This window comes from Cuculus canorus, chromosome 3 (genome assembly GCF_017976375.1).
Source record: "Cuculus canorus isolate bCucCan1 chromosome 3, bCucCan1.pri, whole genome shotgun sequence".
Lineage (NCBI taxonomy): Eukaryota > Metazoa > Chordata > Aves > Cuculiformes > Cuculidae > Cuculus > Cuculus canorus.
In genome coordinates this window covers 75,288,056-75,313,260 of record NC_071403.1, presented here as the reverse complement: position 1 = coordinate 75,313,260, position 25,205 = coordinate 75,288,056, and the positions used below count along the sequence as shown (strand labels likewise).

The window sequence follows — 25,205 nt, the reverse complement described above, 5'->3', positions numbered from 1 at the left end:
TTACTAAGAGCTTTTGACACTGGAGGGAGGAAGATCATCTGCATTTCAGACACCTTGCAGATCTAAAAGGCATCACATCATAAACAAGCGAACAGTGAAAGAGGACAAAAAGGAAGGGAGGATGTCACATAGGTGATCTGGTAGTGATAATTGATCCAAGTAATGGAAAGTTTGACTGATTATGCCTGTTCGTATCTGATAATGCAGTGAAAGTTCTCCAATCCATTTACTTTCCTTTCTAGCATGTCCAGAGATGCTGGGAGTTCCTGACCAAAACTAGAAACAAGCAGTTTCATTGTTCAGGGTTTTTTGTTTGTGTGGATTTTGGTTTGTTTTGGTTTTTTTTTTAAGGAGGAGGGAACTTCTGTTTGTTCGTTTTCAGTATTCAGGTCTACTGTGCCTGGGAAGTCTCTCTGCTTGCTCTGGGTACAGCAGGTGGCATAATGGAGGTGGTAAATACTGTTAGTGATACTTACTACCTGTCCATAAAACAAAGTTCAGAAGAGCTGTGAGACTGTTTGCAGTGGGGAGCTACAGCTGTGTTGCCCTCTGCTGCTCAGGGCCTCTTCTGCCTTTGGGCAAGGTCTGTAGTGAGAACAAAACCTCCATGCTGACATCCTAATGAGTCAGATCTTGAGATCTTTAGCTTGGGTGTTTTTAGTGTGGGCTTAAATATACTGCTTTGCAGTGATTTCTAGCACTGGAAGAATCACAGGATGTACTTCTGGTCTAGAAATGAGGCATTTGAACCAGCTACACAAATGCTTGTTGTTCTGTATTATATGAATGATGGTGAAACTTTGCATGATAAAAGGAATTCTCAAAGTATTCCATTTATCTGGATTTTTAATGCATAGCAAATCTCTGTACTTCATTACTGAATATATCAGTAACTTTAGCTGCCCTGCCCCACATAAATTTTAACCTTAAGTTAGTTTTCCACGTTCACACTTAGATTAGCCTTTATTCCTCACACAGGAGTCGATCCAGAGCCAAAGGAATTAGGAACTGTATATTTATGCTCCTTACTTGCTTCTGGTCCTGGGAAGTGTAGTGCTAAAATGTGAGGTAAGGACCTTGCATGGCAAAAATGTACGTATTAACAGAAATCAGCGCATGGACCATAAAAAATGACTATGACGTTAGGCAATTTGTTAATGAAGCTCTGCCTTAGGGAGAGTTATTTGGGTAATTTAACCTGTTCTGGTTTGTTTTCTCCCCCTCCCCCCCCCCTTTTTTTATTTTCTCTTTGACCACTCATTAGCAGGAGAACAAAGATGGATATGCAGCTGCGAAGATGACTGGGCTGATGGAGCAGAGATAGTAGGATAAGATGAAGTGATGCTCATTTGTGGGCTTCTACTGTTAAAATTGCTACAAACAGAAAATGCTTGTGTTTGGTGCAGTGATCGCCAACAGGTAGTGGGTTGCTCCGTTGTCAGATTATCGAACAGATTGTTCTAGCAGACAGGACTGAGGAAGATTTCTGTGGGTTGCAGCTTTTGCATTCTGTCTGGGATTTAAATATCTGAATTGCATAAATTCCTTTAAAGAGAAGTTTTTCCAGATGTAAGCATTACAAAGAGAGGTGAAATGTTCAATCATGTATGCATATATACTTATATCTGAAGTGATTACCATAATTCAGCAAGCTAACAGAACCATGCAAAAGCTTATCTTAGAGCTAGCTGATAAATTGAGGACAAGTGAAAGAAGTTAATCTTACACATAAGCGAATTTTCTGTATACAAATTATATGAATTTTTATTAGGAGAAATAGCAGTCCAGGATGCCAGCAGTGCCATTAGTGCTGGAATAACTCTGTTGGCCAAACTGAGGGTTTGTTTATAGGAGGTTATCTTGTCTAATTTAATTGCTTTTTAATTTTTCACAGTCTAGTGAAGGACATGGATAATGTTTCTCCTGAGAAAAATGATGTAAAAAGCTGCCCCCGGGATTCTGGATATGACAGCCTCTCAAACAAGCTAAGCATATTGGACAAACTCCTCCATACTCACCCTGTGTGGCTGCAGCTTGGTCTGAGTGATGCTGAAGCCGTGGAAATTCTGCAGGCCCAGCCTCCTGGTGTAAGAAGCTATATTTCAAATTATTGGATGCAAGTGTTTAAAAAAAAAAAAAAAACCAAACTAAAAAAAAAAAACAAAAAACCAACCAAACAAAACCCAAATAAACCAAGCAGCCCCAGCCCCTTTTCTTTTGTGCTTTGGATAATCCAACTGATGGCCTCCTGAGCGCTTGGCAGCTGGACCAGTTGGAGTGTGACGCATTACCTGGACTGATCTCTGGTGGTACTGGTTTGGGGTTCTCTGGAGCTGAAAGCTAGACTGCTACAGTCTGGACCTTGCTAACCAGGGTTATCATAGAATCATAGAATAGTTTGGGTCAGAAGGGACTTAAAAGATCATCCAGATCCAACTGCCCTGCCACAGGCTCAGACACCTTCCACTGGATCAGGTTGCTCAAAGCCCTTGTCCAAGCTGGCCTTGAATACATCCAGGGATGGGGTATCCATGGATATCTGGGCAACCTGTGCCAGTGCCTCACCACCTTAAAAAGAAAACATTTCTTCCTATTATCTAATCTAAATCTCCCCTCTTTCAGCTTAAAAAAATTCCCCCTTGTCCTATCCCTGCCCTCCATGATCAGAAACCCCACCTCAGCTTTCCCACAGCCCCTTTTAGTACTGGAAGACGGCTCTAAGGACTTCCCAGAGTCCTTCCTTCTCCAGGCTGAACAAGCCCAACTTCTCAGCCTGTCCTTGCAAGGGAGATGTTCCAGCCCTTGGATCATCTCCGTTGCCTCCTCTGGACTTGCTCTACTCACTCTACCTACTGTTACGTGTAACAGATGTCTTTCCCCCATAGATAAATGGGAAACGTCAGCATTTTATCCTTCAATAATGCTTGCACTGAAGTTCTGTGATGGAAACCAGGCCCTCTCCACTTGGATGAGGCTGATGGCATAGTTCCAGTGCTTGCATCCATCCTGGTGCAAAACAGTTCCATGAAATGGGCTGGTGGGACACAGGAGCACTCCACCATCAGTCTCCTCCAGACTCTGTGGCTTGACTGGAGACTTGGGATTTACTGCGTGTTGAACTGGAGAGCTTGGAAAAGGGGATAATGGACCTGGTGTCATGTGTCTATGTTGTACAAGAATGAGACACTTTTCTGAATGTTGTGCTGCCATTTTACACCAAGCTATTGGACCTGAGACAGGGATGACTGAGTAAAATTTTGAGACTTTTTATATAGATCAGAGATCATGAAGTTGTTCTGGTTCCTTTTGTCTATAATCTGTCTCTATTAAGGCATCTGTGATGAAACTGAAACCGTGTCCTTTTGCCTTCTCCTCAACAGATATTTCTGGTTAGGAAATCTGCAAGATTGCAGAAGAAAGTAATCTCTCTGCGTCTGCCCAGCGACTGTGGATCCTGCCTAAAAGAATTTGCAATAAAAGAAAGCACATACAGTAAGTTGTGAGTTATATACTTTTCAGCTATTTGTCACCCTGTATCACCCAGGAGCACTCTGCATTAGTGAAATGCACAGCAGAAGGTACACAATGTCATGCAAGCAGTGTCAGGGACTGCCTTCAGTGCTCACTGTGGAGGGCTTTGCAAGTGAGTCAGGCATATCCTGGAGGAGGGAAGATATGCAGAAATGCTTAAGTCTGCTGGACACAACTAGAATGTTTCTTTTATGTGCCGTGCTGAATATAAGATTCATTTATTATTATGGGTAGTTATCCTCTTCTGTAGAAAAAGAATCTATAGGCTTGCCTGCTGTCAGTGAAAATGTCCTTGCATTTTCTTGTACTCGGGGAACGGTTCTTCCGTGCATATCTGTCATGAGCCCTCTCTGTCTACATATTTGGGTGTGGTGTTTAAGTTTGGATTTTTTAATGTAGAAACTAGATGGATTTTTATCCCTTGGAACTGTTTCTGACGCAGGATCAATGGTTTTTCAGTTTTAATTCCAACTATATTAATTGCTTGCTTTCTAATATAAATGAGCAAATGTTAGAGATGCTGTTTCAAAACAGTACTGCCCTCATCTCTTTAGAGGGAGGGTGTGAAAAATACGTTTGAGTGATAGTATTGGAAAAAAGGAAGCTGCAGCTGGTGAGCGTATGTGTTGCAAAAACCGCAGGTGGAGCTAATGGTTCATTTTAAGAAAAAAGTGAAAACTGGAGAAAATCAGCAGCAATTTGAATTAAAATTCCCTGAAGCAGAGGATCTGTAGTTAACTTCTATCTGTGTTAGTAAAGTGAGATAATTTTAGTTGGTTTTCCTTTTCCCTCTCTCCTTTTCCCGCCCCCTGCAACAAAAGCTTAATTCTATGTGTCAGGTTTTTGTTCCACTTACACACCAGGCACAGCACGGAGAAGAGAATGCTATCAGTGATAGCTGATCTAAGTGTGATGTAAGGCTTCGTTTGTAGTCTTGTTGTACTAATGAATGCCATCCCTCCCATCTAGAAAATAAAATAATAATATATCGTCTTTCAGGAATAAAGTTTTACCACAAGGGGGAAGTATCTACTGATGTTTTCACTCGCCAGTCATAGCTGAGGTTTTAATGTGGTCAGGGATCTGAACACACACATCCTCTTAGCCCGCTCCCAAATCACCTGTATGCTTACTGTCTGCACTGTTAATGTCCCTTTTTATGAGCATATAATGACCAGGTTGACCTGCCTTTCAGTGTAAAGGCTGGATAAAAGCTCAGTACCTGAGTTAAGTTTTCTTCTGGTTCATGTTTAGACTTTATAGTCAGTAGCACTGGATCCTTGGCATGTCAGAGCTGGCCTTACAACTTGTAATACGGACAAAAACTATGCCTTCGCTACTGACAAGTGTTGCTGAGGTATCCAAAGCTGCTGCATGGCTTTTGAGTTTCCCCACGAAGCCCAGATGTCTGAAGGGTCTGCAGCAGTGGAAGTACTCTCTGCGGGAGATGAGTATTAAAAGCATTCCTCTGCTACTAAAACAGCAATACACTACTCCCGTAATCTGGCTACCGTTATATTTCATAAATGTTTTTCCTGCTTGATAAAAAGCCCCTCCCAGTTTTCCTGTAGGCCCCCTTTAAGTACTAGAAGAACTCTAGGATTTTCTTCTGCTTAATATTTGTAGTCAATGGGTGAGATTTGGCACTGGAATCAGAACTTAATGCAATGTGGCAATCACTATGGTGTCATTCTTACTGTGAACAGGTATTTATATAAATAAGAAACAATGGTATGGAATAGGAAAAAATGAGAGACATTGCTTATGTCTGCCTCTCCCATTTTCCAAGGCAATGGAATGAAGCAAAGTTGTCCAAGTTTTTTTTTTTTGAAGGATTTTCAGGTTAAACAGTTTACTTGAAGTGAATGGAAGTTTTTAATCTCCCGCTAGGTGCTAACACATCTGGGGAGAAGACAAGTGAGTAGGATAGAATACAAGAGGAGGAAATAAGAGAATACGAGATTTAAAATTAGATATATTAGTATACCAGGTAAACAAACATGTTATTGGCTCAATGTCTATTAGCAAAACATCATACAATTCTAATCACACTTGATCCGTTTCCCAGGAATTAGACCGTATGTCTGGAATACAAAACCAAATCCACCACCACAGACTGTCAGTACGTTCTTAAAAATGTCATTTAGAAGAGACATGTACTCCTCCATGCAGTTGGTTTTGGTTGTAACCAAGCCATAGCAAGTTTGATGGTGTAAACAAAGTAATTTTATGTCAAAATCTGAGATGCATTTTGTTAAGCTTTTTAAGAAATGTTGGATGTGTAATTCTTTCCCTTTTGTGGCTTTCTTCACAGCGTTTTCCTTGGAGGGGTCTGGAATAAGTTTTGCTGATCTGTTCAGGCTTATTGCTTTCTACTGTATTAGCAGGTAAGACAGTATTACATTCTGAGTTGCATTTGCTGAGTTGCTTTGGAAAAAGAGTTTCAAAGACCTGGTTCAACATGGTATTTATGTTGCCAATCTACAAGTATTCCTGGGTAGTCTTAGAAGGTAATGAGAGAAATTAAATGAGAATCAGAAGGAAATGTCTCTGTTTTATTTGGTGCTGATTATTGGAAGGCTGGTTTTATGTTACCCACCCAACTGTGAGGTCTTGCCAAGTTGAACTTTAGCTGATATCTTTTAATTCTTTCTTAACGGCTCTGTAACTCATTTAATAGGCACCATAAGCCATCTTGCAATGTCCATTTCTTGGAATTGCTAGTAAAAAGCATTTTTGGAGGAAAACGGAAAAACCTGAGATTGCACTGTAGAATGTGACAGCTCAGAGATGTGGATGTAGATTGCCAGCAACAAAACCGGCCTCATTAGCTTTCCAGTTTATGGTTGACCAACTTGTTTTCCAGGTAGTCTGCAGGGAAAAAATAGCTGGTGTTCTTTATCTGTTAGGTTTCTTTCAATTTGCCTTTAGTTTACTGGTGAAAACTTCCAGACTGATCCTCAAGCTTTACTTTTATCCACAGACGGGACACCACCAAACTGTACAACTGCACATTTTCTGAAGGAAGCGGGGAGAGGCAACATTGGTGGTCTTGGTCCTTTTACTGTACATTAGTGCTGACGGTCATGATTTTTGGTGTGGGAAACGCTCACTAAGGGTGCACTTTGGTGACTGTGCTTACTGGTTTTGTTTGTGATGGGAAAGCATCTAGAACCTCTTTGTTACAGGTTTCCATTTTGCCAAGCTGTTACGTGTAATGAAAGAAGCATTTATATCGCATAAGTAACTGGTCAGCACTCAGATGAGAAATGAGCTGAAATTGCATTTGGAAACAATTCAATGATGAGAGATTCCTTGTCTTGTCACCCTTTCACTTCTGCACACTAGCCAGGTTCTGATAAACTCTCTAAGCGCCTACAGGGAGCGTGCAGCAAATGTAGACTTCTTTGCATTCGTTTATGCCTTTTCTTTCACCGAAGGCTCCAAGTTGCTTTGCATTTGCTAAAAGTAAGCCCACAAACACATAGTAGTTTGTTGCCTTGCTCATGGGTCTTGTAATTGAGAGTCTCTTTGCAAAGTGACTGTAATTTTTTTAATGGTATTTCAGTCAGCCAAGTGTGAATTCAGTATCCTAATGCAGTCAGGTCTCCTGTTTGGGAATTACACATAAAACTGTATAGCCAGGCTCTTCACCTGGTTATTGCTCTGTTCATTTTCTTGCTGTCTTTTGGCAAAGGGAAAAGAGTGGCAACCACAACTTAGACATGGTGTCAAAGCTTTCCTAATGCATCTTCTTAAACACAACTTTACCTGCAAACCCATCCACAAGTACCAGTAACATATACAACTTCAGCTGTAAACCTGTGAAGAGACTTCAGTAAAGGAAGCTCACTCTTTGTTTGTGGGTATGTTTTTGGCAGTGGATGCTTATTTCCCCATCCAGTGGAGAAACATCTTAAGTGGCAGCATTGCCCCAGCATCCTTGTCCTCTTCAGCCGGCAGTCTAGGATTGCTGGGGGTGCAAGAGGAAAATGTACAGACTTCTTAGGGAAGCAGATAAGCAGCTGTTCTGAGAAAGAGAGAGGACCGTTTGGTACATCACAGCAAAACTAGGAGAAAATTCTTTACTGAAAGAGTGGCGAAGCATTGGCACAGGCTGCCCAGGGACGTGGCGGAGTCGCCATCCCTCAAGGTGTTCAGAAAATATGTAGATGTGGCAGTTTGGGACATGGTTTGGTAGGCAAGGTGGTGTTGGACTGATGGTTGGACTCGTTGATTTTAGAGGTCTTTTCTAACCTCAATGAGTCTGTGATTCCATTTTATGTTTTCCTAAATCCAGAGGCGATTCCTTGCAATAGGTACTCAGTTTGTATGAGGAGTCAGGCGTTACCTATCTTTGTATTGAGTCCGTGATGATGTTCTAGACTTTAGATTATCTGTGGTACAATGTTGGAAGTGGTTTTTTTTCCAATTACTTTATAACTAGCGTATCAGTCTTGAGCCAATCTTTGATTTGAATTTGAGTCATGTTCTGAGTTCCTGTTTTTCCAACAAGTTAACATACGGCATAGAGAATATTTCTGTGATAAAAGCCCACTATCTGTCTGTGCTACAACAGATGGTTGGCTTGTTCACAGCCTTATAAAAGAATATGCTTACACAAGTTGTATGTAGGATTCATGTGCTCCATTTCTTCTCATTTACTCTTAATTGCGTAGCTACTTCTACTACAGATTTTGCAGTTCAGCATGCACTGCTGTTGGAGGGTGTATCGGTTAGGCAGGCAAGAAGTGTAGTGGTGTAGTTCAGCAATGTGTATACAGTTCAGCAGCTTTGTTCCGTAAAAATCTCTGTCTAAAAGTTTGTTATACTGTATTTGTTGATGCATTTATGCATCTCCCTTTGTAACGTTCATTGAACATCTAGTATGCAGTGCAGAGAAACCACATATGAGAATTAATTATAAAGATTTTCTTATATGAAGTGTGTTTTCTGCCTGGGACAAAGTAGCACCAAAACATACTTTCTTAGAAATTTTTAGGATAGCTGCCCGTGTACTCATTTATATTTTTTTCTGTGAACTGGAATTCAGCTTTTTAGAGCAATCAACAGCATATTCAGAAAACAGAAGGCTTTGTTGAAGCGCTCATGGCAGGTGACACTTGCATCTCACTGATATGGTCATAAAAGACCAGATGTAAAAGGTTCTGATGTAATGGGAGGAAATATTGAATGACTCTGTGGAAATGAGCCTAAAGAGTCCTGGGGACTTGACTGTCATTCACACTTTACACCACTTTCCAATGTAAAGGAGCTTTGGGGTTGGTAAAATTTTCACTGCATGCTGTGTTTTTAAGGCTCTTACAACCTGCCACAGCTCAAGAAGAAAATAAGAATCGGAGCTCAGCCAGTGCCAGTGTTGAAAACAAGTGCTTTTAAAACCATTGAAGTCGTTGTGAAACGACTGTTTTTCTGTTCAACAACAGGGATGTCCTTCCATTTACCCTGAAGTTGCCTCGTGCTATTGCAGCAGCAAAGACAGAAGCTGAACTTGAAGAGATTGCCCAGCTTGGACTGAGTAAGTAATTCTCTACAGAGATGTCATTCCCTGTAGCATTGCTGTAAGCTTGCAAGAATAGTCTGTATCAGTAAGTAGTTCATACGGGTCAGTGACGATACATATTTCATTTAGAAAAGCGGCTTCTCTTATTGGGAAGGCCAAACCTTGTACTTGCCAAATGGTGACCTCGGCGCTCTTCCTTCCTTCTGTTATATTTTCGTTAGTGCTGTTTCCTTCCTTCCTTCCTTCTCCTCTTCCCTTTCTGGGCGGCCCTGGGGCAAAGCAAGTCTTACAGTCTCTAGGCAGAGATTTGATGTAGCTTCTCCTCCAAGGACTCACATAGCAAGCACCAGCTTGATAATTTGCTGGGATTGTCGGGAGAATGTATTAACAATGAGGTCCATTGTTAATAAAGCTTCTGTTTGGATTGACACATGGTCTTAGAATGGTGATTTTTAACATCAGTAACTCCTGTATTAATGACAGGAGAAGTGTGAGGCACTGGAACAGCTTGTCCAAAGAAGTTGCCCCATCCCTGGAGGTGTTCAAGGACAGCTCGGATGGGGCTTTGAGCAACCTGATCCACCTTTAGTGGAAGGTGTTCCTGCCTGCGGCTGGGGCGGGGTGTGGAATTGCATGATCTTTAGGTCCCTTCCAACTTAAACCATTCCATTGTTATGTGTATGGATAGGATCTGCAGAATGCATCCATGTGCATTGGTTTGGTGAAATTTTCAAAATAACAAAAGAAAATGCTAGGACCAAACACAGGCTCATTGTAAAACGTACCTCGAGCTTGCGTGAGATGCAAAGCCTAGCGGGGTTTGAAACACAGACTCCACCCGGATGAATCGTTGAGCAACTCCTGCAAAGCGCTGAGTGGACTCATTGCCTTTTGTAGGAGGGAAGGGTTGACTGACGGCAGTCTTTGTCCCCGTAGATTTTTGAATCGTCTTTGATTTAGAAATGGATTCTCACTAAATCAGGATGTCAGAATCTCTCTAGAACTATGTGGTGGGACTTTGCAGCAAAACCATACACAGGGAAATATTGCTTTGCATTTTGTTGTACTGCAGTAGAGGTGCAATTAAGGGATCTGTTTTAGAGAGGAGACAAATTACATTTGCACTGCTTATCTGAAAGTTTAGGTAATTACATAGTGTGGATTTTCATGGAAACAGAGGCAAATATAGAACAGTTGATTAAGCAAATATTTGGGCAGAAAAAAAAGAAAAGGTCTGAGTGGGATACAGTGTAATGAAGACAGTGTCCCAGTGACACCTAGAAACCTTAAAGTAACGTTAAGTGAGTTTTTCCATAGGAGATTGTAACAGTGGTGGTGAGCAAGCTGGTCCAGACTAACCACACTCTCGTTGTCCTCAGTACCTGAAAGCAACATGGTCTGTTTGCTGCAGTTAATCTTGCTCTTGAGCAATGTCTGTCTACATTGTGTGTGTTGTTTCTTTAAGCTAATACATTTGAAAGCTGAGGAGTAGACTGATGGGTCAGTGTCTCAGTGTGTGGTTGGTGTATTCAGGATCAATCTCCTACTGTATGCCAGATTAAGATCACAGTTTCTGTGATGACCAGACAACCAAGCTGAGGTTTTGATAGAGGTTTAAGTGTCAATGTGCAAAGGAGCACACCCTTCAACGTTGTGGAGCCAAAGGATGACAAGCAACTCCTGAAGGCCCATCCTGTATGAGCTTTCCTTAAGCAATATGTAGGCACAAAATGCTCTGGTCTGAACGTGGAGGGTTGTAGGTGCTGTCAGAGCTCTGTTATGCTGTTGGCTCAGAGGGAGAACTGCACAAAGAAGGTCTACTGCACACAGCCCAGCAAACCACATCAGGAAGAACTGGTGGTAGATGTTTCAAGGCTGTTGCCAGCCTTTAAGGTTTCACGTGCTGACCATAGGACTCCTTATCTCAGTCTCTTGTGTTTCACCTGCAGCAGAGTTTACATCATGCATATTTGCAACAGACCACATGCCAGGCACACTAACCAGTCTGCTGAGGGACCTGCAGGCAGGATGTGAAATCATGGAGCAGGAAAAGAGCAGCAGCATTGCATAACTATGTAGAGAAATATGTCTGTGCCTACATATGTTCTCTGGCAGTGACCATTCACTAAGGAGCATTTCCTGTCCCGCAGGCAAGATAGAGCTGTCAGGCACGGACCCTGTTGTGGAGTGCTTGGCATACATGCAGTTGCACCCAGGTGTTATTGCTCAACTGCCCAAGTGAGGTATCTTCATAGAATCGTGGAATGTTTCGGGTTGGAAGGAGCCTTAAAGATCATCCAGTTCCAAACCCCCTGCCTTGGGCAGGGACATCTTCCACTGGATCAGGTTGCTCAGAGCCTTATCCAGCCTGGGCTTGATGCTACAGAAAAAGGAGCCGTATCAAGATTGACAAATTTAGCAAAATCTCCCTCCTCTGCTATTCCTCCCTTATTTCAATCCTACTGCTGTCCTCAAGGGCTTGTCTACCTCCTGTCTTCGTGCTTCCAGGAGCTGATGGTCTTTATCGTTGACTCAGCTTCACAAACATGCTGACGCTTTGCTGGGGCAAGTGCAGAGGCTGCAGCTGAAACTTGCTGGTTTAGCACAGGTTTTCCACACTGCTGGTGTCGGGCTGCATGTTCAGTCTATTTATGTCTAGTTCAGTCTATTTACATGCTGCTGAGTGTCTAAAACCTCAGGCAAACTGTGTCACCACTGCAAAGGCAGGGTTGCAGGCCAGTGCTCTTTTTAAAGAGACATGAGTGTTTGGTCTGTGTAGCTAAAGAATGCATGTGCACCCACACAGCAAAATGTTAGCCGTCTTTCTGTGTGTAGTTTTGTTTGTTTGCTATCAAAAGAAACCAAATCAAAATTTTGGTTGAATTACTTAAGTGGCCATCAGCTGGCATAAATCAGCCCAACTGTTGTTTGTAGTCGAGTGAGCTTATTAATACCAGCTGAGAATCTAGGCTCATTTCTCCTTGGTGAGATGAGTAGTTTATATTCATTTCAGTCTCAAGTTGGTAAGAATTACTATGTTTCACCCTCCATTCCTTTCTTTGATTCTCAGTTTATTTTTAAGTTTGGCTCACTGGGCTGATTTGAAGCTGCGCGTTGGTCACGATATTTATAGATGAGTAAGAGCAGACCCAGGGGTGTAGCGTGCGGTTACGTCTGGTGCTTTAAGAGGGTTGCTTGGAACTTATCTTCCCTCTTGAATTAATAAAAGCTCGTCTAAATTTCTTAATACTTGAAACTTATGGTGTTGAGCTGAATGTTCTGAAAGCCATCTGCATGCTGATTTGCATTCTTACATTAATGCAATGGTGATTTTCAGACTTTTGGAGCTCCTCGGCTAACAACAATCCCCGGGATCCTTCACCTTCCCATAGGCCTGTGCCTTTAGACAGTGCTTGTAAAGACTCGCGTCAGCTCTGCCTTATAAATGGAGTGCATTCTATACGAACCAGAACGCCTTCGGAGCTGGAGTGCAGCCAGACCAACGGAGCGTTGTGTTTCATTAATCCTCTCTTCTTAAAAGTGCACAGCCAGGATGTTAGTGGAAGTCTGAAAAGGCAGAGCCCAAGAACTCAAGACGTGAATGGCACAGTGAGGCCTCGCTCCCCCCCACCCCGGCCACCACCTCCTTCTATTAATAGCATCCTCACGAGTCCGCCGCTTTCCAGGACTATAAAGCAGACGAGCATGCCAGAAACAGTCAACCATAAGAAAGAGAGAGGCTTGGATTTGCTGCAGAATAAACCAACCCCTATTCCGCCTCCACGGCTGAAGAAGCAGGCTGTTTGCTCAGAGGTGGAAGCTGGCTCGAAGAACGCAGCTGTAATTAGACCTGGCTGCAGCTCTGTGCGTGTCCCTGAAGCTGCTGGTGTTCCAGGTGAAGCCCTGCCTGAGCTGGCTCCGGCAGCTGCCAAAAAGACAGTAGCTACCAGCTCTGAGTCACACATCCCGTGGAATGGAGGCAGGCAGAGACTGAGCGACATGAGCATTTCCACCTCCTCGTCTGACTCGCTGGACTTTGATCGGAGCATGCCGCTGTTTGGCTATGAGGGGGACACTAACAGCAGCCTGGAGGATTTTGAGGGGGAAAGCGACCAAGAGAGCATGGCACCCCCTTTGAAGCCCAAAAAGAAGAGAAACAGTTCATTTGTTCTCCCTAAAATTGTGAAATCTCAGCTACGGAAAGTCAGTGGAGTTTTCAGTTCCTTCATGACCCCTGAAAAGAGGATGATTAAGAAAATCGCAGAGATGTCCCGGGACAAACGCACTTATTTTGGGTGCCTAGTGCAGGACTATATCAGCTTTCTGCAAGAAAACAAGGAGTGCCACGTTTCAAGCACCGATATGCTGCAAACCATTCGGCAGTTCATGACCCAAGTCAAGAACTATTTGGCCCAAAGCTCTGAACTCGATCCCCCGATCGAATCCCTGATTCCCGAGGACCAAATAGGTAAGAAACCCTGTCCTGTGTTTTGGGGGAAGGTGAAAATGCGTAATCTGTGTTTATAGCGATGATCTTTGTGCCAGCTGGGAAAGATGGGGTTGACTTTGCTTTCAGGGTTCAAACCACTGAGTATCTGAGCCTTAAAACAAAACAACCTCACACACCCTGCCCCCAGTCACTTGAAAAAACTGTGCTACAAAGTTGTTCATAAAATTATCCTTAAAATAGCTACAACATGGGCTTTTTACCTGCATTTATTACTTTTTTTGTAGCTGCTGTACTGTTAGTAATAGAGAATCCTTTCTTTCCTGGCACACTTGTATTTTTCCCTGATTTGAGCTGAAATACTTTTCAGTGCTTGGACCAATACTGTGCCAATTTTAGCTGTGTAGATCGTAGCTGTAAAACTAGAATTTATTCAAAACCGGTGACCATTAAGAGCAGAGACATATTTCATAGCAAGTTATTTTTTAAATAAATCTTTTCTTCCAAACATTCTCATTCACTCCTAACAAAGATGTACTGTGCCTATGCTTGAAGCTAAATAAAAAGGTGTATAGAAGTTTAAAAAAAACAAGCAAACAAATGTGTGCAAGAGCGAAGAGATGGCTAATCTCAGGATTTCTATACCTCTCTGTTAGATGTACGTGCTTATAAATGGTTGCAGATGAGCTATACGTTTTGAATACGTTTTAACGACAGAGAGAGACTTGTACGTCCACAAAAGTGAAATCATTGTTGCTGCATAAAACCTCACTGCTCCTCTATCTTCCCAAGTCTGAGCAGTGTTTGTAAAAGAGCCTATAAGCCACATTTAGGAGGTAAACATCCCTCGGGGCAGAATACTTTCCTTGTGAGCTCACTCAGTCTTAATTTGCTTGTTTTTCTTCTGTACCCTAGTGTCCCAACAGTTGGCCCAGTGCAAAACTGGCAGACAGTTCTTTCTTTGGGACTAGAGTGTGATTTTATGTTGCCATTTCAGTCCTTGACGGAGAGAAATCATTTTCACATAAACTCAACTTCATTTACAAAAAGTCAGGCAGAAGTAATGAGCACTGCTGAAGCAAATACACTGTGAGGAGTGTCATCAAAATAGAGACTTTTTCAAAGATGTGTAATGTTCATGCCAGAAGAATAAGGAATATTATGTGGGTGTTGTGTGGAAGAAAAAAAAAGGCGAATTGAGCAATGGTGCAGGCACATTTTTGTCTGGATTTCTGTAGAGCACTGGATATTTGACAAAGAAATACAGCTGTAGTTTGCCTGCAGTTTTGTGAAAGCTTAGGTTGACTTATGCTTTTCATTGTAAGGGTGTGGTCAGATCAGTCCATGGGTCTCTGAAGACTGGAAAAATGCTGTCTGCTGTTAAATGTGTCAGTAGTTTGGAGTAGCATAAGCTGTGAAACGTAATAACTAAGCTATATTTGTTTTCTTCAGCGACAGAAAGTCTGGCTTCGATCTGTGATTAAATGCTATTAATTTATAAAGTGGGATTGCTTAAACAAAGGAAGAAATTGCTTTTGAATCATGTACTGCCTATAGCTTGAGCCTGCCAACAACCACAGTGGATCAGGAGCATCAGATGTTGCTGATTTAAGCAGATAACTATGTGACAGCTTGATTTAGTCATCCCTATAGAGAACTTTTTTGTGGTGTAGCCATGCCTATTATCCACAGGTTTGCTTGACTATTTCGCTGTGGAATTGCAGGCCAAATTTTGAATTTCTGAGTAGTCATTTATCTTCTCTGATCAGTTTACACTTCCATGGTGCAGGTTTTTCCTCTCTATGTGTCAGCCTAGACCTGAATGCGTGCTGCAGGGAAAATGCTCCTCCTCTCAGTGCTTAAAGGGAGCTACAGAAAATCTGGCTGGGCGCTCTTGATCAGGGAGTGCAGGGATAGGATGAGGGGAAATGGTTTTAAGCTGAAAGTGGGGAGGTTTAGAGGAGAAATTAAGAAGTGTTTTCCTGTGAGGGTGGAGAGGCTCTGGCACAGGTTACCCAGAAAGGTTCTGGATGCCCCAAACCTAGAGATGTTCAAGGCCAGGTTGGATGAGGCTTTGAGCAGCCTGATCCAGTGGGAGGTGTCCCTGACCATGGCAGAGGGGTTGGAATTGGATGATCTTTAAGGTCCCTTCCCACCCAAACCATTCTATGATTCTGTCCATTGTGTACTGTCCCACGAGTCAGTGTCAGAGCTCTGATCAGGCCTGGTGACTGCCGAGTTAGAACCAGCTACAGCGGACATGCCCTGCCAGGCACTTGCAGGAAGAGAAACAGCTTCACCCTGTGACTTGGACCCCACTGTGGGTGCAAGAGGGGCAGGTAGGGAGAGCCTAGAGCAGAAAATATTGAGGCTTCTCAGCTCTCTGGTCCAGTCCTGCTTCTATGGGGGGCAGCTGGAGCCGGTGCTCACCTTCCTCTCCCACCCAGCAGCACTGCTGCTGCTGGCTGCCTGTTCTGGGGCAGACAGACTTCACCTTATCCTGCCACTGGGTCCTGAATTTCTAGGGGTGCTAGAGCAGCAACTCCTCAGGTTCTGTTGAAGCCTGTGGTGTGTGGCACTTTCTCCCATGTCTGCATAATGATCTTTGTGGTCATGTAGCTTTTCTTGTAGAGCAGCATCATGGACTTCCCAGACTCTTGCAAGCAAAGAGTTTTGTGGGGGAATCTTTTAAATTTCCCAGATAGTGGTCATATCAAATTGTTTAACTTATGCAAACTCATTGGGAGAATGTGAATCAGTGTTTCTAATTACACCTGACAGGTGCCTCCTAATCTTCGCACTGTTAACTCTTCCTGAAACAATGGGATTCCTAGTGTTGAGACAGAATCAGGGCTAAAGCACACAGCTTTTTATTGTTTAGCAATGAATGTGAGGATTTTTTAAGTCATCCACAGCTGAATATATACACAGAATAAAGACCTTGACTGATCAAAGGAGTCCCTGGTAGTCCACAGCTGCTTGAATAGCAAATATTCAGGAGTTTTTCTTTGTGTTTCTTCTTTTTCTCGCTGTGAACACGAAAGAGTCAAGTTGATTGTCTTTACTTCACCCAATCATCACCAAGTGGCATCTAACACCCAAACCACTTCAGTCTCCATACCCAAATCTATGCTTAGCCTGAGAAATGATGGGTTTCAATAATTTGGCGATAAGGTTTTAACTGATCATGTGGGAAGGAGCCTAAACAATACTGCCTGCTATTTGGTTTTGTATTTCTAATTCATAATGGATATTTAAATGTTGAATGTTAAAAGAGGCTTGGAGAGAATGTATTGGTGCCTTACTGGCAGAACGTGTCCTGTTGCAGAGTTTTGTGTGGAGGAGTCACAGGCAGACGAAGCTAGAGGCTGTACGGAGGAGAGCCCATTCCCCACAGGAGCCAGCATGCTGGCCACTCTGAGGGAGACTTCTCTGAGCAGCACTTTTGCGTTTGTAATCCTCTGGCTGAGAAGCAATGTTTTACTTTTGTCCTTGGGATATTTTATCATGTTAGCTTTTGGCCTCTCTCCCACTTGTGAAGATAACTTTAAGCCTGGTCTCCAAAGGGCTGGTGGTGCCCTTCTCCCACACCTTCCATGATATCACGTGCAGATTTTGTATGTGAACTCTCTGCTTTATCTCACGATTTTTAATGAAAATAAATAGACTGAAGCCCAGGGCTGACCCCCATGGTACCTCTTTTCAAATATCTATCTTGTTTGACTGTCAACTATTGATAACTGGGCTCTGAGTGCAGTATTTTGTGCACCCATCTTCTGGTAATTGCGGCAAGACAGCATCTCCCTTGTTTGCTTGTAGGAAAGTTGCATGGAATGAATAGGATCATGGGTTTAAAAAGGTTAAGATACAGCCTCCTCCCTGCTCCCTTCTTCTTCATGGTACTATTATCCTCGTAAAGGAATTGGAATGGTATCCCCCCTGTTTCTTCTTGGAAAAATCTCACACTGGCTGTTTTTTATCACTGTGTCACTTCTTAGGTGCTTGTGCATTTGTTTTAGTGTCCAGTTCCCCCTACTGTGTCGTTCATCCTAACATTTTTTTCATGTTGAGTTGAGGCCGACCAACATGTCCCCCTGTGCTCCTTTCACTATGAGAGCAAGTCAGAAACAGTGGTAAAAGTGCTGAGTAGAGGCTTTGGTTCGCCCTTTCCTGACCATCCCTTTGATTTTCTTTGTGACTTATTTCATGCTCCTTTATTACTTCTGTAAGAGAAGACGCGTTTACCACACAGCCATAGTGTGAGTTTTAATTAACCAACAGCTAATTAAAGCAAACCAAGCTTAGCACAGATAGTTCTGTGATTCATTGATGTGCTTTGTGTAGGTAAAATGAGGGAAAGCTTGCCCTAGAGACCTTTCTTCCCTAGTTGCTCAGCTTCTGCCACTGCTGCCTATCTACTGCCCACCTCAATCCTACCTATTTTTTCAGGGTTGTGCAGGTTATCAAGGAAGGTGGGTCGTGTGAGGTCTTACTTTCAGGTTTTGCTCCTTTAAAGGAGATGCCTTTCTCTGTCCCATGGACTAAGCATGTGTCACTGTAGACATCCACTAAGAACTGGACCAGCTGAGAGAGTTGAGGTTGTTCAGCCTGGAGAAGAGAAGGTTCCGGGGAGACTCTTAGAGTAGGCTTCCAGTACTGAAAGGGGCTGCAGGAAGGCTGGGGAGGGGCTCTTTGTCAGGGAGTGCAGTGAAGGGATGAGGGAGAATGGTTTTTAGTTGAAAGAGGAGATTTAGATGAGGTATTAGGAAGATATTTCTTACTGTGAGCATGATGAGGCGCTGACACAGGTTGTCCAGAGAAATGATGGATGCACCATCCCTGGAGGTGTTCAAGGCCAGGCTGGATGGTGCTTTGAGCAACCTGATGCAGTGGAAGAGTGTCCCTGCCTATGGTAGGGAGGTTGGAACCGGATGATCTTTAAAGTCCCTTCCAACCCAGACCATTTTATGACATAAGTTGTCTTTAAAATAGCGCCATATCATTCATGCCAGTCGGTGAACATGCAAGATATTAGGAAAATCCAAAACACAGCACACACAGTGTTGTCAGGTGTCCTGCACGTACATGCCATGATGTTCCAAAGAACCCTCTGCTTTCAGCCTCTCAGGCAATGTTATTTGTGCAGGACTGCACCTTTTTGTGATGGTTCCAGGCTCAGTGAGTCTCTTACTGAGCCCTTCTTTTACTGATGAATGGTTTGGCCATTATAGATGATAAACAGGGCTAGTATGTAAATCCAGGGACTGGAATCTGACAGCTAATCTCAGTTGAATACCAGAAGTTGGTAATAGGTAAACCAACAGCCTGGGAAAGGTGAGAGCATGCCTGCAATTTCAGGGAGTGAGGGTTGTGGAGGGGCTGTGTAAGGACACTGGCGATGACTAATATGTTGTCCTCTCTAGATGCAGACTTCTGTGGTTTGCAGCAAAACAAAACAGCTTGTCAGCACAGGATACAGATGTGTTTCCACAAGTCACAACGAAACTAGCTGGCTGGCCTTTGCAATTCATTTATCAAAGCATTTCCAGTTCCCATTTTGAGGCTAGAGACTAATTATAAGTATTGTTTCAGGGATGCTACACAGTGCTCGACTCAAATGAGATTCAAATCTGAAGGGTATCTGGTTTGGGTTTGGAGTATTAAGCATCCTGAGAGGATATTTGAAAACACTTTGCCTAGCTGAAGTAAACAGCTATTTTGTGTTGCCAGTTTGGATCTGAGAAGTATACAGAGATGTTAACACAAAGGATTAGTCCTCAATTCACAGCTTAGACACTAATTTGCCTGGGACACCCTCCTTTACTTTTTTGTGGCCATTAGAAGTTGAGCAATTGGAACCATTAGAAAGCTGCTGCTGGCTGGGAATTATTCTGTGGGGTCATACCCAGAAACACCTTTCTCTGAAAGGGGCCAGCAGTGGCAGTTTAGAAGAACAAGTAAATAGTTGGAAGATCTGATCCAAAGCAGGCTGATTTGATCTGATCTGATCCAAGCAGTGTCTTGTGTCACTGAATATTGATCAAAGAGACAGAGCGCAAGGAATGCTGTCCTTCCAGGCTCTGATAGTAATATAAATATTTATATAGGTTGTGTCCTTCTAGGCTTTAATAATAATGTAAATATTTGTATATTATCTGTATTAGAGTGTATATGAGTGCTATTTTTGACCATTAAAAAAAAAGCTCCATCCTTATCAATCTTGCCATGTTGTTGGCCTCATCACCTTGCTAGAATTTGCCACTTTTTAACTTGAGGGCAACATTCTGTGGTTCTTATGTGCCAAGAATACATGAGTAGCAAGAAAGGGTGGAATGTTGTTTTGAGTTGGTTTTGTGGGTTTTTTGTTAGTTTTTGTTGTTGTTGTCTTTCAAAATAACAACAACAACCTTGGACAGGCTGTGATATTTTAGTCTCTGCTTCTTTGCTGGCTGGTTCTGTGCAAACACACTGCATTAAAGTGCCAATTTCTCACTCTGCCCTTACCAAGCAGTCAGTATCTCTTTGGAATCACTGCTATAAGTCCTATATTTTATTTATCTTCTATTAGCTGAACATCTAATAGGTACTGAATAGGTACAATCTAGATACTGAACAGCACTGAAGCATTCCATCCTATTTTTATGTACCCAATCACGTTCACTGAATGGAAACCATTAGAAACAGCCTTCAGCAATAAGTACTCAGAGCTCTGAGCACAGACATGCGAATTATCTGCTCTCTTCCTCTGCGCTGCTTCAAATTGATTTAAGTTCTTGGATAAATTGTGGAATGAGATCAAGTAAATTTCAAAGCCCTTTCCAGATACTGCTTTTGGGGCCTGTGATGAATTGTAAATATGAAAGAACACTGCCTCACCATCTTGCAGAGACGTAACAATCTGTGCAATTCATCTGTAGGGGAAGCTGTGGGAGTGGCATTAACTTACTAATGGTTAGGAGCAGAAGGTTTTAGGCTTCCACTTCATGCTTGCGGATAACAAGCCTGGTCCCAGCTAAGGAATCATAGAACTCTTTGAGTTGGAAGGGACCTTAAAGATAATCCAGTTCCAACCCTTCTGCCATGGGCAGGGACACCTTCCACTGGATCAGTTTAAATGAGGCACTGTGGAGGAATTTTCCCTCCCAGCAGTATCTGGTTCCTGTAGCCTCTGGGAAGGGACTGCTTCTGCAGCTCCAGCCTGGAGCCTGTAGGGATCAGTCACAGACGCGTACTGAGTTTTCCAACCTCCCATCCCAGGCAAGGTGCCCATCCCAGGCAAGGTGCTACTGCATTGTCAGACCAAGGGCTCGGAGGATCTGTGCTGAATTCTTTACAGTTCATTGATCCTCCTGTAGCCAAACACAGTGGCGACCCTGGTTTATTGAGATGGAGAATGGCTGATGCTAACTATTCATGTGCAGAACTTCCAGTGAAAGCCTGAGGGAGTTAATATTTCATGGGGATAGAGAGTTCTCTTGCTTAAGATAATGTTTGGCAAGACCAGCTGCTTTAATCTTGACTTAAACAAGACTTGGCAGTTGGAATGCAAACTGCAGAGGTGTTCTGCTTGCAGGCAAAGCAGCTGGTGTTCTTGAAATTTAAAAAAATGAACCAACAGTAGAAATAAAGTAAGCTGAATTGTCAAAAAAAAAAAAAAGTATATCAGCATTAGTGAAACTAGTGCAGAACTATGGGTATGCTACGTGTAGAAATTTAGCTAGATCTGCCAAGTGTGGCATCTTTCCCAGACTGAATTCAAAGGCAGGATTCAGGCTCTCCTTGGGGCTGTAGCAGTTTTCTGATGCAAAATTTCATCCTAGCCCAAGCCAAAGGAAGGAAGAGGTGCAGGGCAAGACAGAAAGTTAATGCTTTGGGCTCAGATATCTAGATATACCCATGGTATGATATACATACCCATGGGTATATCTAGATATGTGCATTTTTCTTGGTGGGAAGATATTTCTTCCCTGTGAGCCCTGAGGATGGCTCAGATGGCAGAGAGAGGCAGTTTCTGCCACTGCACAGAAGGCTGATGCTTCTTTCCTGACTGAGTTTGTCAGTGCTCTCAGGGGTGATTGTGTGGCTCTACAAAGTGCAATAGATAAGAATCAGTTACTCAAAATGTTGCCACTTGTTAACTGGTTTTGCCTTTACTGGTGGCCACAAGGAAATCTAGAAGATTGGAGGACAAATCCTGCTCCTTACTTTTATTCTTTCTCTCTTCCAGCAGCTCTCATAGTCTTTGTTGTAAAAGAGAGCCCAGATGCATTTAAGGCATCTGGGAATGAAGCAGACCCAGTTTTGCAACTTCTATCAGAGTCTCGGGAGAGGAAAATAAGAATAGAAACTACAGAAGCCCGAGCAGAGTTGGGATAGGGGAGATGGGACTGCCCAATAAAGTTGGATGTTTGGGAATTGCATGCCAGACAAACACAGAATATACACTACCTATGAAGCAAAGGCTGCATAAGACTATGTGACAGGTGTGTTTGTGCGGGAAAGAGAGGTATGAAGACCCCAAAGGAAAAATAGCTGAACACAAGGATCAAATAAATGAAAGCATAGAGCAAAAGCAAGAAAGTGGAAGTAGATAATTCTTGTTTGGAGGATGAGTGGGTGTAAATCCCAAGCCTTAGAAATAGCCTGCAATTTAAAAAAAAAAGAAAGGGGGTGTTATGGGTGAAGAAAATAAAGAGACTCGTCTATGACAAACACATACAAACAGGCAAAGAACCTATAAAGGGCATGAGGTTTAATGAAACTTTAATGAGTCATCATTCATAGGAGGCAAGTGTATTGCTAGCTTGTAGAAAAGCATGTTCTGGCAGTGACACAGTCTCTCCTCTTTCTGTCCTTGGTCCATGTACTCCCCTAGTATGTCTGCCTGCTCTAGGCTCTGGTCATGCCCCACTGTCAGGGTGCTGGTGCAGTGGCCAAGCTTTTTTGTGCTTGTGGGAGTTCACTATGGTACAAATAATTGAGGTAAGTTAATTACTAATGTAAGCACAGCATGAGCTGGCGTTGTGCAGCCCAGAAAGCCAGCAGTATCCTGGGCTGCATTCAAAGTATGACCAGCAGGATGAGCAAGGGGATTCTCCCCCTCTACTCTGCTCTCGTGAGACCTCACCTGGTATCTTGCATTCAGTTCTGGTGTCCTCAGCACAGGAAGGACATGGATCTGTTAGAGCAAGTCCAGAGAAGACTGTAAAGATGATCAGAGGGCAGGCTGAGAGATTTGGGTTTGTTCAGCTTAGAGAAGAGAAGGCTTGGGAGGCATTTTATAGCAGCCTTCTGGTACTTAAAGGAGGCCTACAGGAAAGCTGGGAAGGGACTCTTTATCAGGGAGTGCAGGGATAAAACATGGGGAACGGTTTTAAGCTGAAAGAGGGAAGATTTAGATGAGATCTTGGGAAGAAATGTTTTCCTGTGAGGGTGATGAGGCATTGGCACAGATTGCCCAGAGAAGTGATGGCTGCACTGTCTCTGGAGGTGTTCAAGGCCAGGCTGGATGAGGCTTTTAGCAACCTGGTCGGGTGTCCCTGCCCATGGTGGGGGAGGGGGATAATTACCATGGCAGGGAGGTTGGAACTGGATGATCTTTAAGGTCTCTTCCAACCCGAACCATTCTGGTTCAATGTTGCCATAAGGATTCTGAGTGGGAGAGGAAATTAGCTTATAAAGTAAAGGTTTTTTGAGAAAATGTTTAGCAAACAGCTTTTTCTGATTTGGTCCATACTTCGAAAATGGAGAATGAATGACTGTTAAAGAAAAACCTGAGTAGAACTGGAATTAAAAAAAGAAAAAACCTAAGTTAGTGGTTACTGTGCCACATGCACGCTATTGCCAAACAAAGAACTTCAAACTTGATGACAAAGCTGTATAGAAGCTTGCATGATGAAATCCGAAGCTGGACAAACACCGCTTGGTTTTCATTTATAGTTCAAAGCCTGTAATCTGTCCAGTTTCATAAAGACCTTGACAAAGCTGAGCCAAGTTTTAGGAGAACTTGGTTGAGTTATAGTTTCTGATGGAAACTATGCAAAAAGGATGGACTTTCATGCCAAAGCAGACAAAATTTCTGGATTTGACTGTGTTTTACATTTGGGAGTTAAAAATCTTAAGCTCTAAGTAAAATAAAACTCAGAAGTCTCCAACAAAAGAAGTAGTTAACTGGAGCCGCAGCTTGCTTTGTTTTTTTTCATGTGACACTTTGTACTCTGTCCCTTTGGGTTGTTTTTTTTTTTAATTACCACATTGCCATAAATGAAAATGGAATACAGATTCTGCTCTGCCTTTTGTTTTCTTGTTAACAGACATCTGGAAACTCTGCTTGTATAGTAAATAAGACTTAGCAAGTACGTTTTGCTCTACAGTGTCTCTTTTGGGAATGATTATATTAATACTGGCTCTGCTTTAGAGGAGGAAGTCAGTTGGACTTGTGTGTTCCCGTTGCAGATGTTGTCCTGGAGAAGGCCATGCATAAGTGCATTCTGAAGCCATTGAAGGGCCACATTGAAGCAATGTTGAAAGACTTTCATACCGCAGATGGTTCTTGGAAACAGCTAAAGGAAAACCTGCAATTGGTGCGGCAGAGGAATCCTCAGGAACTGGGCGTGTTTGTTCCAACACCAGACTTCGTGGACGTTGAAAAGATTAAAGTCAAGTTCATGACCATGCAGAAAATGTATTCACCTGAAAAGAAAGTCATGCTGCTGCTGAGAGTTTGCAAACTGATTTACACTGTTATGGAGAATAACTCAGGTATGGTACTTCTCCTGGTTCAAGTTCACTGATATTCCGAACCTGGTGTTGTTTTAAAGGGGGCCTACAGCAAAGCTTGGCCGGGGGAGGTGCTGTTTATCAGGAGTGCAGGGATGGGATGAGGGTGAACATTTTTAAGCTGAAAAGGGGGAGATTTAGATGAGATCTTAGGAAGAAATGTTTTCCTGTGAGGGGGGTGAGGCACTGGCACAAGTTGCCCAGAGAACTCATGGATGCTCCATCCCTGGAGGTGTTCAAGGCCGGTTGGATGAGGCTTTGAGCAACCTGATCCAGTGTGAGGTGGCCCATCACATGGCGGGGGGGATTGGAACTGGCTGATCTTTAAGGTCCCTTCCAACCCAAACCATTCTATAATTGTTTCAATGGAAGAAATCAGATCACCTAATTCTGCAGATATGCCTCCTTCTCATAGCATCTTCTTGCCCTTTAGAGAGGGATTCTTCCTCTCCACTTCCTTCCTGATATCTTTCCATCTGGCAGCACATCTTATAAATTCAGCGTAAAGCAGAGTTGTGAAGCAGCTTTAAAAAAACAGCTTTGCTTAACTGCAGGCTTTGGAAGTTTGCTGTCAGAAAGGCTGTCATGTGAGCCTTGAGTTTCTCACTGGTTCTAAATGAGTATTTTTCTGGAATGGTAATAGAGGTAGCACCCTGTATTTAGCTGTAGTAATTCAATGGCATGTATGCAATATTACAAGGGCTGTGTCAATGGATGGAGGAAAGCAGCCTCTGATCCAGCGTTTTTGGCTTGCTGTGCCTCTGAATGTTCTCATTGGGAAGAGAAATAACATCTATTTTTACACAGTAGCAAGATTCCAAAACTGACCTTGAAATCCAGATAATTATAAATGGAACTACAGACCAGTTAAGACCTGCTAAGTAGTCAGTGGCAAAATTAAAATGCTGTGCTGGATGGCATGAA

At 42.9% G+C, this 25,205-nt stretch overlaps 1 protein-coding gene across 9 annotated transcripts in view; it reads left to right on the top strand.

The window, feature by feature from the left end:
* RIN2 (Ras and Rab interactor 2) overlaps positions 1–25,205 on the top strand; it is a 78,141-nt gene that overhangs the window by 44,104 nt on the left and 8,832 nt on the right. For 6 of the 9 annotated variants that reach the window (XM_054061716.1, XM_054061719.1, XM_054061715.1 and 3 more), the window contains exons 4-9: positions 1,895–2,087; positions 3,381–3,492; positions 5,846–5,918; positions 8,979–9,070; positions 12,393–13,523; positions 23,958–24,263. In XM_054061716.1, coding sequence (XP_053917691.1) covers positions 1,895–2,087; positions 3,381–3,492; positions 5,846–5,918; positions 8,979–9,070; positions 12,393–13,523; positions 23,958–24,263 — 1,907 coding nt within the window. Of the gene's footprint in view, positions 1–978; positions 1,069–1,264; positions 1,420–1,894; positions 2,088–3,380; positions 3,493–5,845; positions 5,919–8,978; positions 9,071–12,392; positions 13,524–23,957; positions 24,264–25,205 lie in introns of all 9 variants that reach the window. The other 3 variants (XM_054061721.1, XM_054061723.1, XM_054061722.1) reach the window with 3 other exon arrangements.